General features: G+C 50.2%; 1 protein-coding gene across 1 annotated transcript in view; it reads right to left on the bottom strand.

Moving 5' to 3' along the window:
• The window catches only part of ZC3H3 (zinc finger CCCH-type containing 3), a 215,355-nt gene that overhangs the window by 32,120 nt on the left and 171,252 nt on the right, over window positions 1–11,983 (bottom strand). The window contains exons 7-9 of the mRNA XM_035897115.1: window positions 10,883–10,964; window positions 8,018–8,173; window positions 3,798–3,867 (exon numbers count right to left, since the gene is read on the bottom strand). Of these exons, the coding sequence (XP_035753008.1) occupies window positions 3,798–3,867; window positions 8,018–8,173; window positions 10,883–10,964 (308 nt within the window). The remainder of the gene's footprint in view (window positions 1–3,797; window positions 3,868–8,017; window positions 8,174–10,882; window positions 10,965–11,983) is intronic.

The raw sequence follows: 11,983 nt of genomic DNA, 5'->3' as shown, positions 1-11,983 counted from the left end.
CCCGCGGAACGCCAACGTGTACGGCCAGATACACGTGCTCCGAAAGCGTTTGTTTCTAAGGCACGTAAGAGAGCTGGCACCTGCCTGCTTCATTTATGGGCTTGTTAATTTAACAACTCAGCTTGGGTTTAGACGATGCTTCGGTAGTGGCAAACCACCAAGGAAGAAGGTGAGATGAGAAGAAGCCACCCACGCTCCGTGGGACCCCTTCTCTGGGATTCTGTGCCCAAAATGCCATCAGCAAACCGGCTCTTCTGCAAGAGACTTCAGCACGGCCGCTCCTTATTGATTCAGTGTCATCACCACGATGATTTTATCCTTATTTTTCCCCCATTCCTAACTGGTGAAGTGCTGCTAAGGGGGCAGGGTTGAGATTTCCACGCCACGCTGCAGTCATCATTCTCCATCTATCCACCCACAACGGAGCCCAGAAGCCAAAGGCTTGAGGTCCTCCTTTTGAGGCACCAAGTCACGCCGGTGTTTGTGGAGGGGAAACTGAGGCCACATCTCTATCAGCAAATTAAAGATGCTGAGGAACATTCCCAAGGACCGAGACGAGCCGGCTCAAACCCATCTGCATCCGGCTGTTGTGTCCTTCGGTGGACGCAGCTGCGGCCAAATCACCAACCACAACGGGTCCTTGGCCATCTCCAACTCCCAAGTCTCACCTAGGTTTTTGACCTGGGACCAAAACCAAGCTCCAGCACCTGCTGAAATACCACGTAACTCGCCGGTACGGACGTAAGCCAACGGTTCTGTGCAATCCAGATGAGCATCAATCCTTCAGCTTGGAGGCACAGGCAGTGGGGGCGCGTGATGACGGTAGCACTTGCACAACACTTCCTCGGGTGAAAAGAAGTCGCTGGCCCCATGTCCACTCAAAATCTGCATGAATTATCACAATTTGGGCTACGCCAACAGCCAGGCCCTTTGCAAACCTTTCTATTTTCTTGGCTTCTTTATTTCTGAAGTCTAACTCTATGTTACAGTGAAAAAAAAAAAAAAAAACCCAAGCCAGCCCTTTTTCCTTCTATCAATTCTCATCCCCATCCCTCCTTTGACGTGCCACGAGTCGGGGAGTACAGCTGTCCCCAGTCTATCTTCTCTATTTTATATACTCGTGATTAAGTGACTCTGAAGAGAGATGCATGTAAAAAACATATGGTGCTTTGCGCCTCGTTCAGAGCGACTCTGCTCGCCGCCAGGATAACTTATGAGCTCCCCGCTGACAACGAACGTGCCTTAGGCAAACGGAGGGAAAGGGAGAGAGGAAAACTGCATGCCCACAGGCAAATGCTGTGGGAAAAGGTCCTGTCCCAGACGCTGATGAGACCCAACGTCCCAGGGGTTAAATCCTTTACAGGTCAGTAATTGCGCTGTAATTACCTACGCGATGCTGTGGATGGGGAGTGGAGGATGGTGATGCTTGAAGGGAGTGGGGAGAAGAAGGTGCTATAGGGACAATTCACCCGGCGTGGGCTAAATAACCAAAACTCGAGTAATTAAAAGCAGCGTTTCCAGCTCCGGCACGGCTCAGGCGAGCTCCGGTCCCCGCCGTGCCCCAGGCACAGCTGCGAAAGCTTTGACAAAGCTGCTTTCGAGAAATGACAGAAATACAGCCAAGGGGGGCCGCGGGCTCAGTGAGCGACACGGTGAAGGACTGAGCCTTTGGGGCTTCTCTGGGAAAAGCGGTCCTTGTTTGCATCCCGCTTCCCGGCTCCCACCAGCGGAGCCTTGACTCCGGAGCCGATCACAAACTGCTCCCCACGCAGCCACACCGCTCTGGTTGGCGTTCCGATACCCCGGTGCGATTAACCTTACTGCTGTTGTCTGGGTGATCCTTTGTCTGGAGCAGAGAATCATAGAATCATAGAATGTTTAGGGTTGGAAGGGACCCCTAGAGGTCACCCAGTCCAACCCCCCTGCAGTGAGCAGGGACACCGCTAACTAGATCAGGTTGCTCACAGCCCCGTCCAACCTGGCCTGGAATGTTCCCAGGGATGGGGCCTCCACCACCTCTCTGGGCAACCTGTTCCAGGGTTTCACCACCCTCATTGGAAAGAAATTCTTCCTTAGATCTAGTCTAAACCTACCCTGGTTTAGTTTAAAACCATTACCCCTTGTCCTGTCACAGCTGGCCCTACTAAAAAGATTTTCCCCATCTTTCCTATAGGCCCCCTTTAGGTACTGAAAGGCTGCAATCAGGTCTCCCCGCAGCCTTCTCTTCTCCAGGCTGAACAAGCCCAACTCTCTCAGCCTGTCCTCACAGGGGAGGTGCTCCAGCCCTTGGATCGTTTTTGTGGCCCTCCTCTGGACCCGTTCCAACTGTTCCATGTCCTTCTGGTGCTGAAACGATCCTCCGAATCCATCCAACAAAGCTGAAATGTAAACACATGCTTGAAGCACATCCCAACCCAGCGAAGGATCCGCAACTCCACTTAACCTTCAGCACCGACTTCCCCTCAGCTTCAACGCTTGAGGTCTCCAAAGCTACGGCCAACCGGAGATCCTAGCCACTGAACGGAGGTTAATCTGCTAAATTCTCAACTGATAATCACTAAAAGAAAACCTAATTATTTTTCCACCTCGCTCTGCGTAATAAAACCACGGAGCCCCAAAATACATCAAGAAGGTTGGAAACGATGATGAATGCAAAAGCCGTTCTGCCAGCCGATTTCACCGCCTGGCTTTTTAGAGAGGTTAATTTAAACCTCCAAGCTCTTGTATGTTAAAACATCCTCCTCTTCCAACTCCAGCACAGGGTGATTTAGAGGGAAAGGCTGTTTTACGGAGGTAGCTAAGGATTAGACGTACATAGATGCTACTCCCGTGCTCCTTCTCCCTGATCCCTGGGTAAGCACTCCTCAACTCAACGCACGTTACCCAACGCAGCCCCATATACTCCGGTTTCCAATCCGTTCCTTAATTCACCTACTGATCCACCGCACTGGTTGAGTCACAAAATCCCAGCATGGCAAGGGTTGGAATGGACCTCTGGAGATCATCCAGTCCAATCCTCCTGCTCAAGCAGGGTCACCCAGAGCAGGGTGCACAGGACATCAGCTTGTATCAGGAATAGTGTGGCCAGCAGGAGTAGGGAAGTGACCGTGCCCCTGTACTCGGTGCTGGTGAGGGTGCCCCTCGAATGCTTGGTTCAGTGTTGGGCCCCTCACTACAAGAAAGACGTTGTGTTGCTGGAACATGTCCAGAGGAGAGCAACCAAGCTGGTGAGGGGTCTGGAGCACAAAGCTTATGAGGAGCGGCTGGGAGAGCTGGAGGTGTTTAGTCTGGAGAAGAGGAGGCTGAGGGGAGACCTGATCGCCCTCTACAACTGCCTGACAGGAGGCTGTAGTGAGGTGGGGGTTGGCCTCTGCTCCCTGGTAATGGGCGATAGGACAAGGGGGAATGGTCTGAAGTTGTGCCAGGGCCGGTTTAGGTTGGACATTAGGAAAAATTTCTTCACAGAAAGGGTTGTCAGGCTCTGGAATGGGCTGCCCAGGGAGGTGGTCGAGTCCCCATCCCTGGAGGTATTTAACAGCCGGGTAGAGGTGCTGAGGGACATGGTTTAGTGGTGGGATGGCAGTGCTAGGTTAATGGTTGGATGTGATGATCTTAAAGGTCTTTTCCAACCTACACGATTCTGTGATCATTCTATGATCATTCTATGATCTATGAACACCTCAGCAAGCAAACTATAAACCAACTCTGCTGGAAGCACTCGGCAAGGTAGACTTCCCTACAACCACCAGCGTATCACTTGTAGAGCCACCGTGCGCTTTTTGGGAAGCCATACAGACCTTATCTTTGGACACCTTGTGGGAAAATGGACAGGTCCCATCTGTCTTCTTGCATGTGCCACGGAGAAACCTGTAGATACACCAGAAGGAGAGGGTTGAGCACGAGGTGGGTCGCAAACCACGCAGTTTTAAACACCGAACGCCTGCCTTGACCCATTGCCACATTTGCCCCAAGGTTCTGAATACACGACTGCTGCCAAGCTCGCTGTTAAATCCCATTTCATGCCCTAAATCAGTACAGGTCTTTCCTCGTAGAAGAGCAGCTGATGCTTCCTGATAGATTTTGCTCTTTCATAGAATCATAGAATCATAGAATGCTTTGGGTGGGAAGGGACCCCTAGAGGGCATCTAGTCCAGCCCCCCTGCAGGAGCAGGGACACCGCTAACTAGATCAGGTTGCTCACAGCCCCGGCCAACCTGGCCTGGAATGTTCCCAGGGATGGGGCCTCCACTACCTCTCGGGGCAACCCCTGCCAGGGTTTCACCACCCTCACTGGAAAGAATTTCTTCCTTAGATCCAGTCTAAACCTACCCTGGTTTAGTTTAAAGCCATCACCCCTTGTCCTGTCCCAGCTGGCCCTACTAGAAAGATTTTCCCCCTCTTTCCTATAGGCCCCCTTTAGGTACTGAAAGGCCGCAATCAGCTCTGCCCGCACGCTTCTCTTCTCCAGGCTGAACACCCCCAACTCTCCCAGCCTGGCTCAGAGCAGAGGGGCTCCAGCGCCCGGATCATTTTTGTAGCCCTCCTCTGGCCAGAATCCCCTCCCTCGACGCTGGCCACGCTTCTCTTGATGCAGCCCAGGGTAGGGTTGGCTTCTGGGCTGCCAGCACCCATGGCCGGCTCATGGCCAGCTTTTCATCCATCAGCGCCCCCAAGTCCCTCTGGGCAGGGCTGCTCTCCATCCTTTCTTCCCCCAGCCTGTACTGATACTGGGGGTTACCCTGACCCAGGTGCAGGACCTTGCCCTTGGCCTTGTTGAACCTCATGAGGTTCACACAGGCCCCACGTCTCCAGCCTGTCCAGGTCTCTCTGGATGACATCCTGTCCTTCTGGTGTGTCAACCGCACCACTCCGCTTGGTGTCATCCGCAAACTTGCTGAGGGTGCACTCGATCTCGCTGTCTAAGTCATTGATGAAAACATTAAACAGCACCGGTCCCAGTATGGACCTCTGAGGGACACCACTCGTCACTCTTTCATCGTATTTGGCTGCTTGTTAGCAGGCAGAACAAGGCTTCTACCATGAGGTTCAGAGATGATGCTTCCAGAAGGAGAAAGGTCCTTCCCAGAGCCTTGATTACACCAGATGCCAGATGAATCACCAGGACCTCTGGGTGTGAGTGGCCAACAACCAGGAGGAGCAGAGACAGGCACACAACAGAAACAAAGATCCCAAAGCACGGGAGGATGTTTGGACTCGGAAGTTTTCCTAGGAGGTACCGGTGCACCAGCAAATTAATGAAATAGACATGTTATCATGGGAAGAGTGCTGGTCCAACGCCCCCCAAAAGCAGACTCCAAGGGTACGTGCTCTGAGCTGCGTAACCTTGCAGGGAGGTTCTGGAGCACAGAATACGCCCCCAGCTTTATTTATAAAATCTGGGTAAATTCAGAGCTGAGCGTGGAGAGCTTCGTTAAAAATAAAATCAAATTCAGATTGGTTTGAACAAAGTATAAATCACAGAATCATAGAATCATTTAGGTTGGAAAAGACCTTTAAGATCATCAAGTCCAACCATTAAACCCAACTGTTGGAACAGGAACATAGAGATGTGAGAACCACCTGGTTGATGACAACTAGGTTTACAGGTGATTGCAATCATGGCGTAGCTACGTGCACCTCCTCAAAACACCCAGATCTGGAAAATAAAGGACACCCTAAACCAAAAGCAGACTGAGAAAATGAAGATACAATAACAGAAAGCTAAAAAACAGGATTGGAGCTAGAAGCACCAGGGTTTAAAGAGACACAAGACCGAGAGTAAATCAACGTTGTCATAAAGTACACAAGGAGCACAGCCCAAAACCAGGCTTGGTGGCCAACATAAGAACAATGAAGGATTCGAAGCAAGGACTCAGTAGCCGGCATCCTGGGGGTTGGACTAGCTGACCTCTAGGGGTCCCTTCCAACCCAAAACATTCTATGATTCTATGATCCCTTGTCCTCTGTGTCACCAGAAGTAGTCCTGACCGGATACCTTGGACACATGTGCCTCAGTGCTTGTGAGGATGTGTTATGGGAGAATGCGTGAGAGCGAGTGAAATCAGTAAAAAATAAATCACCTTTCCCTCCTATATGGTCTCCCATCGAGCTTTGTGCAACCTCCAAATGATTTCTAGCCCAGCAGCAATTTTACGGAGAAATTACTCAAGGAGTTCATCAGTGGAGTTGGCTTTTCTACACTTTTTAAACGACTAATAATATAGTTTAATCAACTGTTGGGCAGGTATAATGAGCTGGCAACATGAATCAGTTCTCCTGTAATAAATTATCAAGCCTCGTAGCCGCATGGCGTCACAGGCTGAAGGATTCAAACCTGGTGCCCGGATCAAGCGGATCTGAGAAATGCTGCTAGAAGAAATCACCCGGTGCGCGGTCAGGGCAGGCTCTCAAGTCGCTCAGCTCAGATTAGCACCGCTCCAATATCTGCACTAGGTATTACCCAAGACCCACAAAATCATTCAAGTCAGACGGTAGATGGTCTCTTTGGGGATTGGCTAAATGGTTTAGCCTCTAAATTCCACCCAGCAAAGCCTGATGGCATCTTCAACCCAACAGCAGTAAGTAAATGACTTAGGACCATTATTCTGATTACATTTAAGAAATGTTAACTTGATCTTATTACTAATTCTTAAACCACTACTCCGATTTCTTAATTTTTTTCGAGCTTTTGTACTATGATAAGGAAGGTTACTTCTTAGACTTAAGTGTCCTGGTGATGGTATCTACCTCCAAAATGTGAAACAAATTATTTCTGTAATCCCTACAGCCTGTGTGGAGCAACCAAAACGTGTGTATTTAACTTAGAGGCTGGTTGTGCGATGCTTATCAGCATGAATAGGTGTAAAATGCTGTGTAAATCTAGAGAAAAACTACCAGAAGAGATTAAATGGACCATGATTCTCCAGTCTGGGAAGTTTGGTCAGAGAGGGAAGGACTATATAGTTAGAAATGGTGCCTAGAAGGTGATGGGGGAATGATTATTCCATCCTTTACAATTCTTTACAATGAGGGTGATGAAACACTGGAATGGGTTGCCCAGAGAGGTGGTGGAGGCCCCATCCCTGGGAACATTCAAGACCAGGTTGGACGGGGCTGTGAGCAACCTGATCTGGTTGAAGATGTCCCTGCTCAATGCAGGGGGGTTGGCCTGGGTGACCTCTAGGGGTCCCTTCCCACCCAAACCATGCTATGATTCTATGATTCCTTCTCATAGAATCATATAATAGAATCGTTTAGGTTGGAGAAGCCCTTTAAGATCATCAAGCCCAACCATTACCCTACCCCTGCCATCCCACCCCCAAACCCCGTCCCCAAGCGCCATGGCTGCCCGGCTGTTAAAGAGGGCTCCCCTCAGCCTCCTCTGCTCCAGGCTGAACCCCCCCAGCTCCCCCAGCCGCTCCCCAGCAGCCTGGGGCTCCAGACCCCTCCCCAGCTTCCTTGCTCTTCCCTGGACATGTTCCAGCAACACAACATTTTTTCTGCAGTGAGGGGCCCAAAACCGAACACAAAATGAACCACAAGTGAGGAGGTGCCCAGTGTGATACTTGAGCAGCCAGCTGAGGAAGCACTTTCCATGCAGTCCGTAATTCAGTTGCGCAACCCATTGCCGTAAATACCGTGTGTTAAAGAAAAGACTACATAAACTCACAGAAAAAAGAAAAAAAGAACTGCTGGCTATTACACCTTGATGGTTTGGTGGCAACCTCTGGCAGTTGAAAACCAAACGCCACCAGGCTGCAGGGCTTCGCTGGCAGAAGCTGAGAGGTCCCAGCCAGGAGGAAGAGCCCTTGTCTTGTTCTCCTCCTGTAGGTACCTGCCAGCCCGACAGCGTTGGGCAGATCTCGAGCCTGACCCAGAACAGCTGTTCCAATGGTCTTACATCTCTGTTATTGGGTTGTTTCCCTGGGAAATATCACATGAGCATGAACCAAAGCCAACCAAATGGCCCAGTCTACCATGATGGGCCAAAGCAGGTGGTTGCTGTGTCCATCCATACCTGGTACAGACGGCCACCTTTTCTGGATCATGGATGTAGGGGCAGCTCTCCCCACGATTACACTTGCCGAAGCGGTTGTAGTACATACAGTATTCCTTCTTCTTTTTCTTCTGCTTGGCTTGACGAATGATGGCCAAACTTCGCTGAACAGCACGGCTAAACGGAGAAAGACAGACAGAGTCAGGTAACATCTCCAACTTCAACGCAACAATGACGTAGAGGAGACAGGTCAACAGCACCTGAAATCACAGAGGAGCCCAAGTTTCACTTTGAAGAGAGAGTGAGACATTCAGGACATTCATGCTGGGCCATAAGCTCTTAGGTCTTTTTGATTTTTGGCCAACTTCACCCTGAAATCTTTAAAAATCTGCAAGAAGAGGCCAGTCTCCCAGGAAACATTCGCATTTCATATAGAATTAACCCCATGCAGCAGGATGGGTTGGGGCCAACCGCCTGGAAAGCACCTCTGCAGAAGACGACCCTGGGGAACAATGAGGCATCCAGGAGTCAGCCAAGTGCCCTTGTGGTGATGACACCAACCACACCATGGGCTGTATGAGCAGAGGGAGGGGATCTATCCCCTCGGTTTGGCACTTGCAAGACCACAGCTGGGCACTGGGTCCAATCTGGGGCTCCCAGCACAATACAGACAGCGATGGACGGCAGCGTGTCCAGTGGAGGCCACCAAGATGGCTGGGGCTGGAGCACGGGACATCTGAGCAGAGGCTGTGGGCTGATTTGCTCAGCAAGGAGAAGGCCAAGGGGGATCTTCTTGTCCTCTGTGCCTTCTTAATGGGATGGTGTAGAGAAGGTGGAACCAGACCTTCTCAGAGAGATATATAGGAAGGACAAGAGGCCCTCTGGGGCAGGAGGAAGGACAGAGCTCTTCAGAGACCCCTTCTCACCTCCACGACTGTGATTCTCTCCTATGATTTTATGAGCATGGAGAGAGCTTCCTACAGTTTTTGGGAACATAGTGAGGCAGAAAACACCCTCTCCTGCGCTGGGCTCGTGCAGCACAGGATGCAAATGCTGAACAACTTAGAGGGCACTTCAGCACGTGTCCCTGCCAGCTGGCCCACTGCACGCTCCAGGGCTATTCAAGGTCTTCAAGTGGGCACCTGCTTATGGACCTCAATGAATGAGGGCCTACGTGACAGCTGCAGAAACACAAGGTAACACCAAATACCAGAAAACCACGCGATGAATTGTCTGGTACCACTAGAAGTTGCTTAAGGATATAAAAAGTTGCTTAGCACGCATTTTCCATAAGCTTCCAGCTGAAGAGGTAATTACCCAGCAGCTATAGAGATGTATGGGACCGGGAGGAAGAGGGGAAGCGTTGAGATCTGGGTGAATGCAACACCAGGGAGGGCACGTTTGGTCTCTCCGAGCAGATAATTAAATGGTACGGCATGGTCAACTCAAGTTTGCAGAGGACGCAGTGCTCTGGATGGGGCAAACAAAGCCACCTAAGGCAGGTTCTCTGGGTAGTTGTATGTGTTGCTTCCATAGAGACGAAGGGTAAAGATTTATATCTAAAATTATTTTAAGATATGCGTAATATATAAATATTAGATAATATTTATGTATTTTCACAGGCTTGGTCCTCCTGGTGTGAGAACCACGGGCCTAAGGGTCACAGCAGCATTGCCCATGATAAATACTCACACAAGGAAACTATTTTCGGGAGGAACGCACATTTTTACCTCTGCAATTATTGGTTGCCTGAAGCTCTCGAGTTAAAATGCAATGAGAAAAAGATAACTTCATGCAGCCAAAATGCTGAACATGAAAGCCCCGTTTCAGCATCAGGAATCATAGAATCATTCAGGTTGGGAAAGACCTTGAAGATCAGCAAGTCCAACCGTTACCTAACCCTGCCATCCCACCACTAAAGCCTGTCCCTAAGCACCTCAAATGCCACCACTTCATTCATCAGGAATGGCTTGAGGGACACCAAGCCCCACCACAAATTGCTTTTTGGTACTTGAGGTGTTTCCAAGGCTAATGCAAGGCAAGCCTTTAAAGAAAGAGTATTTCTTTGCCGAAATTATGATCTTGAAAAAAGACTCTTCCATAATCAACACCAACTTGGGATACCTGGCCAGGTCACTAGTGCGTTGACCTGCGCAGAAAGCGTTTGCAAGTTGGACTCTAGCACCAACCAACTCTGACGGCACATTTTATTGATATTAGTGGTAGGATAGGATAAAATACAGCGAGAATCTGGCATTATGTCTGTACACAGACATCTGGAACAGACATACTTCGGGAATAAATTTTAGTCTGCTCCAGTTAAAAGGGACTTGTCTGCAAACGCTCTTACTTAAGGACACAGCGATATGTGGCACGTCTGTAGGACAAAAAAAAAAACAAAGGCGAGGAGAAAGCTGGCAGGCGTTGAACGCCGGCACCGTGCCGTCATTCTCTCATACACGGTGCTTTCCACTGACCACGGGGCAGGTTCCCAGTTTGTGGGTGGGATAGCGAGAAGGAAAACCTGCAGGTTTGCTGGGTTAAATTGGGATGGGCTTCTGAGTCGGGGGGAAAAACCCCAAAGTACCTCTTGAGAACAACACAGTTAATTTAAAAAGGGACTTTCCAAGTAGGATTTGGCGTTTTGTTGCTCGCAGAAAGGTGTTGCTACCCGTTAATAACCTTTCAAAACCTTACCAAGGAGAAACCGTGGCTTTCTGGTGAGCTTAAAAAAAAAAACCTGGTAGCAGAGGCTGGGGGAAAAGCAGCAGGAAGAATTTCACTGCATCACCAGCCAGCAAAAAAAGCTGCGTCTCAAGCTGCCGAGCGTAAATCCCGCGCAGCATCCGGCGGGGGAGCACGCCGTTCCTCCCCCCGAGTACAGACCTGGCGATGTATCGGCTCGTGGATGATCTGTTCAGGCAGCCGGAGGGCGAGGAGCCAGGACTGGGCGTACAGTGCAACTTTGCTGTTGGAAAGAGGAGAAAAAAACCAAATAGATCATTTGCTCAGAATTGTAAAGTTTTTGCAGGGATTCACACGGCCCTCAGCGTCTTCGGTCCACAAAAATCACAGAATCATAGAATCGCTTTGGTTGGAAAAGACCTTTAAGATCATCAAGTCCAACCATTAACCTAATCCTGCCATCCCACCACTAAACCATGTCCCTAAGCACCTCACTACCCTTCTTTTAAATGATCAGAGGCGTGGAACACTTCTCCTATGAATACAGGCTGAGAGGGTTGGGGTTGTTCAGCCTGGAGAAGGCTCCAGTGAGACCTTCTTGTGGTCTTTCAATACTTCAAAGGGGCTGATAAGAAAGATGGGGACAGACTTTTTAGTAGGGCCTGGAGCAATAAGACAAGGGGTGATGGCTTTAAACTGAAAGAGGGTTCACTCAGACTAGATCTAAGGAAGAAACTTTTTACACTGAGGGTGGTGAAACACTGGCCCAGGTTGCCCAGAGAGGTGGTAGAGGTCCCATCCCTGGGAACTTTCAAGGTCAGGTTGGACGGGGCTGTGAGCAACCTGATCTGGTTGAAGATGTCCCTGCCTGTTGCAGGGGGGTTGGACAAGATGACCTTGAAAGGTCCATCCCGACCCAAACTATTCAATGATTCTATGATCTTCTTGCTTAACCCAAAGCAAGCAGCTCCCAGATCCCAGATGGGTGAGGATGCTCTTTACACACCTCCACCTTGCCAGCACCTCTGGAGCGGCCACAGCAAAAGGGCTCCTTGCCAGTTCCAAACACAGAGGGGACCTTTCCCCTCAACACCCAAACGTGCCAAATTCCCCCCCCCGCCCCGAGCAACTTAAAAACTGTATCTCAGCTTTCCAGGTGGTACGAGAGCGGCTCAGTCACTCACCTGCCAGCCCGGGCGTGTTGGGGAGTGAGCGAGTGGAATTTGATAGCGCGGCAACCGCGCTCTCCCCGCGCGCAAGCTGTCACTCGGGCTGCCGGCGGCGGCGAAAGCCCCACCTGTT

Source organism: Egretta garzetta, unplaced genomic scaffold (assembly GCF_000687185.1).
Source record: "Egretta garzetta isolate BGI_Z169 unplaced genomic scaffold, ASM68718v1 scaffold237, whole genome shotgun sequence".
Lineage (NCBI taxonomy): Eukaryota > Metazoa > Chordata > Aves > Pelecaniformes > Ardeidae > Egretta > Egretta garzetta.
The sequence above is the reverse complement of the archived record's forward strand: the minus strand, read 5'-3'. Positions and strand labels throughout refer to the sequence as shown.